Below are 3333 nucleotides of genomic sequence, written 5' to 3'. Positions count from 1 at the left end.
CACTCAAAGATGCCTACAGGAAAAGTGAAAAGGTCCTCCCATGCATTGGAGACGCGGTCAAAACCACGGGAACTTTCCTTCACCAGCAGTAACGGGCAGGAGCTGGCGGGTGGTGTGGTGGCTGAGGCGCTGGGCTCCCACATGACTGACCGCAGTTCGAGTTCCAGGCTGTTCGCTTGCTTCTCACTCCCCTTCCCTCCTCTCTCTCTCTCTCTCTCTCTCTCTAGTCAAATTTAAATAATAATAATGATTAATAGAATTAAATAAAATAATTCTTTTTAAAAAAAAAGTAGTAACGTGCGAGACTGGGGAGTAACACTACCCCGGTTCCCATTTGGCAGAGTCTCAAAAGTACCAACAGTTCCTTGTGAAGGAACCACAGAACTGTGCAGCACAGGTAGGGCAGAGACACTCCGTACTGAAAGCAGCTCTGCAGGACACTTGAGAGTCGAATTGGGATAACAGAGCTGAAAGAACTTCCACACATGTACTAAACCTGATGAAAAAGAGAGAATTGCTATTTGCTCAGACATAGCTCTGACTAAATCGGCATGCACAACTATTAGGAAAAAAGACACTCGTTCATAAATCACTAAAAGCAACAAGCACAGAATATTTGCAACATTCTAAAAGAAACAAAGAGGGGAATATTAATAAATAAACGGGAGACCAAGAGAATGGAACAACAAAAATTGCAAAGAACAGATGAAAATCTTGACCAAATACATTGAGGTGAGTTATAAAGTAAGTATAGGCTCCATAAAGCAGAATGAAAAGCACACATAAAACAGCTGAGAGACTGAGTGCAAGGCTGCCTCTCCGGGAAGACTTCCAGGATCTCCAATGGCCTACTTCACCAATATTTGCTTATGGAAATGAAGGGGAGTGGCAGGGAAGGGAGGAGAGGAGTGAGGCTGAGGGCGGCTCTGACCACACCATCAAGCACCCGTCACCTCGTCTGATGTGATCATTAACCTTTCTGGAAGACGCAGCTGCAGTTCTCTGCGTTTGTCACTAGAATGCGAGATACTGCAGACTGTTTGCAGACTGCTTCACTCTGAGAGCTGTTGCCCCCCCCTTACTTTGGCAAGAAAATGAGATTTCGACAATTCTTTTTTGTATTCTTTATTTTTATGATGAATCTTCTCCATATCAACGGACAGAGACCAGCTAACCTGGCCTTGAGAAGAAAGCTGCACAGACACGACTGCCCTCAGAGGAGATGCGTGCCTCTCCATTCAGCAGTGCCCTTCCCTGAGAACTGTGTAGCGGACGCACCAGGTCTGCCGGAAGAAGAGGAGCGAAGAAGAGACGCCCAGCCACCCGGTGGAGCTTCATTATGGCAACAGTGTGATTGCTCAGAAGTTCCTGCACAAACAGGACTCACCTGAAAGTACCTGGGAGTAGCTTACTCCTTTCACAGGATTCTCTTCATGGTTTCTCTCGATAGGGAAATAACAAATTCAAGTTATTCCAGTCTGAACTACAATTACTTGTCTGCATAACAAAATCTCGCCTTTTTTTGTACGTTATTATTAAATGAGTTTTTTTTTAAAAAAAAAAAAAAACTGCTGAAAGTGAGGCCAGAAGGTGGTGTGCTAGTTAAAGTGCTGGACTCCCATGTGGTCGACCATGGTTCAAGTCCCAGATCTGATGGCTTGCTTTCTCACTCTCTTTCTCTGTCTGTCTCTCTGGTGAGCACACATGCCCTATAGCAAATTTAATAATAATCATAAATTAAATAAATAATTCTTTAAAAAATAGCTGAAGATGCTAAACAGATATAATAAGAGAGATGAAACACAGTCAACATAAGAAAATGGAAATATTATGATAATAAAGACCAATGAGTTACAAGTTAAATTTACAACTTAAAGGAAAATGAAACTAGCTAGAAATATAGATGTTAGAAGTGAGAAAAACAAAATAAATGAAAATGGATACCTTATTTGTTTGAAGGAAAGTGATTGTAGAGGAAGAAAAATAAAATTTCCCCTGCTCTTTCTAAGTTCTTAGTTGGGAAAAAACCCTGTAACAAAAGACAAATTAACAACAGGAAAAGAAACAAGTTTATTAACGTGCATTTCCTGTCATGTCATCACGGAAGACACCCGGGGATGAGTACTTCTCAAAGCCTGCGATCTGAGTGCAGGCTTACCTGAAGCAAAGACAGAGGAGGGCGGGAGAGGCAGGCTCGGACACCCAGCGAAGGACAGTGAGCGAGGGCGGGGTCCTTGCAGGTTCAGGTCAGTGCCCCCCACTGTGAGAGTCCCTGTGATTTACAGTCAGCTCCTCCTTCCTGGTGCAGAGAGGGAGACACACTTACTGATGGACATTTCCTTCTTAGACACCAAGTCCCTTTGTAAAAACAGAACTTCTGTTGTTTCTGGAGCTTCTGTGTGTGCAGAGCCTCAGAATTGCCCCTATGACACACAGCTACATTTTAGAATGACTCAGTCTGGTCTCCACAAGGCACATTTTCGGGTGGCATATTTTGATCTTGTACATAATGTTAGTGTAAATGGCGATTGAGAATCTCCAAAAATACTCTTCTTCCTTTTTTTTTTTTTTTTTTCTTTTTGCCATAGAGCACTTGTACTTGCCAGAGAGACAGAGACCGAAACAGAGGGAAAGAAAATGAAAAATCACCCAAAGAGAAAAGTAACCCCCTGGGAGTGACTACGCTGCTCTCTCTTCTCCTCCACTCACCTGGTATTTGGAGCACCGCACATATGCACCTGTCATGAGTTTTAAGCCACCATTTCTGGGGCTCAAACCTCAGTTGGCCATGTGGGAGTCCAGCATTTTAACTGCCTTGCCAACCGCTGGCTCCAATACTCTTCTTAGAACCAAAGAGAATACTGGCAAAAGTTGTCTGAATATCCTTCTCCAGAACTTTGCATGTTAACTCGAATGGCTGAATATTGTTAGAGCACCCAGCTTTATAACTTCGCTCCACTCTGCAGTAACCTTGGAAACAGCCAGCTTGCTCTTAGGGTGAGCACGCACAGCCTGGCTGTCACTGAAGGTGGCAGAGCATGGCTTGAGCTCCATTTCCAAAGAACTGTCATTATTCTAATCGTCCGGTGATTCTCTGGAAGACCCCAGTCAGGGTTGGATTATTTGATCTGACTAGGAGCCTATGCAAAGCTGATTATTCCTGGGTGTTTGGTGAACCAGAAACAAATCAGAAGCATATTTTTACCATAATAGAAGAGCCACCTGAGGCAGTAATAATACTTGTGGCAACTCTAGGGTAACCAAAAGGTTTAAAAGAAGAACTTGGGAAAGAGGGTAACAGAGGCTTGGAGGTCCCTGATGCTGTCTTCTCTC

At 43.6% G+C, this 3333-nt stretch overlaps 1 protein-coding gene across 1 annotated transcript; it reads left to right on the top strand.

The window, feature by feature from the left end:
* The first annotated feature begins 1094 nt into the window (after nucleotides 1–1094).
* On the top strand, nucleotides 1095–1391 carry LOC106735540 (apelin receptor early endogenous ligand-like). Its single transcript, XM_014590302.1, has one exon. The coding sequence runs from the start codon at nucleotides 1095–1097 to the stop codon at nucleotides 1389–1391; it is 297 nt and encodes a 98-aa protein (XP_014445788.1).
* The last annotated feature ends 1942 nt before the right edge of the window (nucleotides 1392–3333 follow it).

Source organism: Tupaia chinensis, unplaced genomic scaffold, assembly GCF_000334495.1.
Source record: "Tupaia chinensis unplaced genomic scaffold, TupChi_1.0 Scaffold000428_1, whole genome shotgun sequence".
Classification (NCBI taxonomy): domain Eukaryota; kingdom Metazoa; phylum Chordata; class Mammalia; order Scandentia; family Tupaiidae; genus Tupaia; species Tupaia belangeri.
Note: the sequence above shows the minus strand (reverse complement) of the source record. Positions and strands in the feature narration are given on the sequence as shown.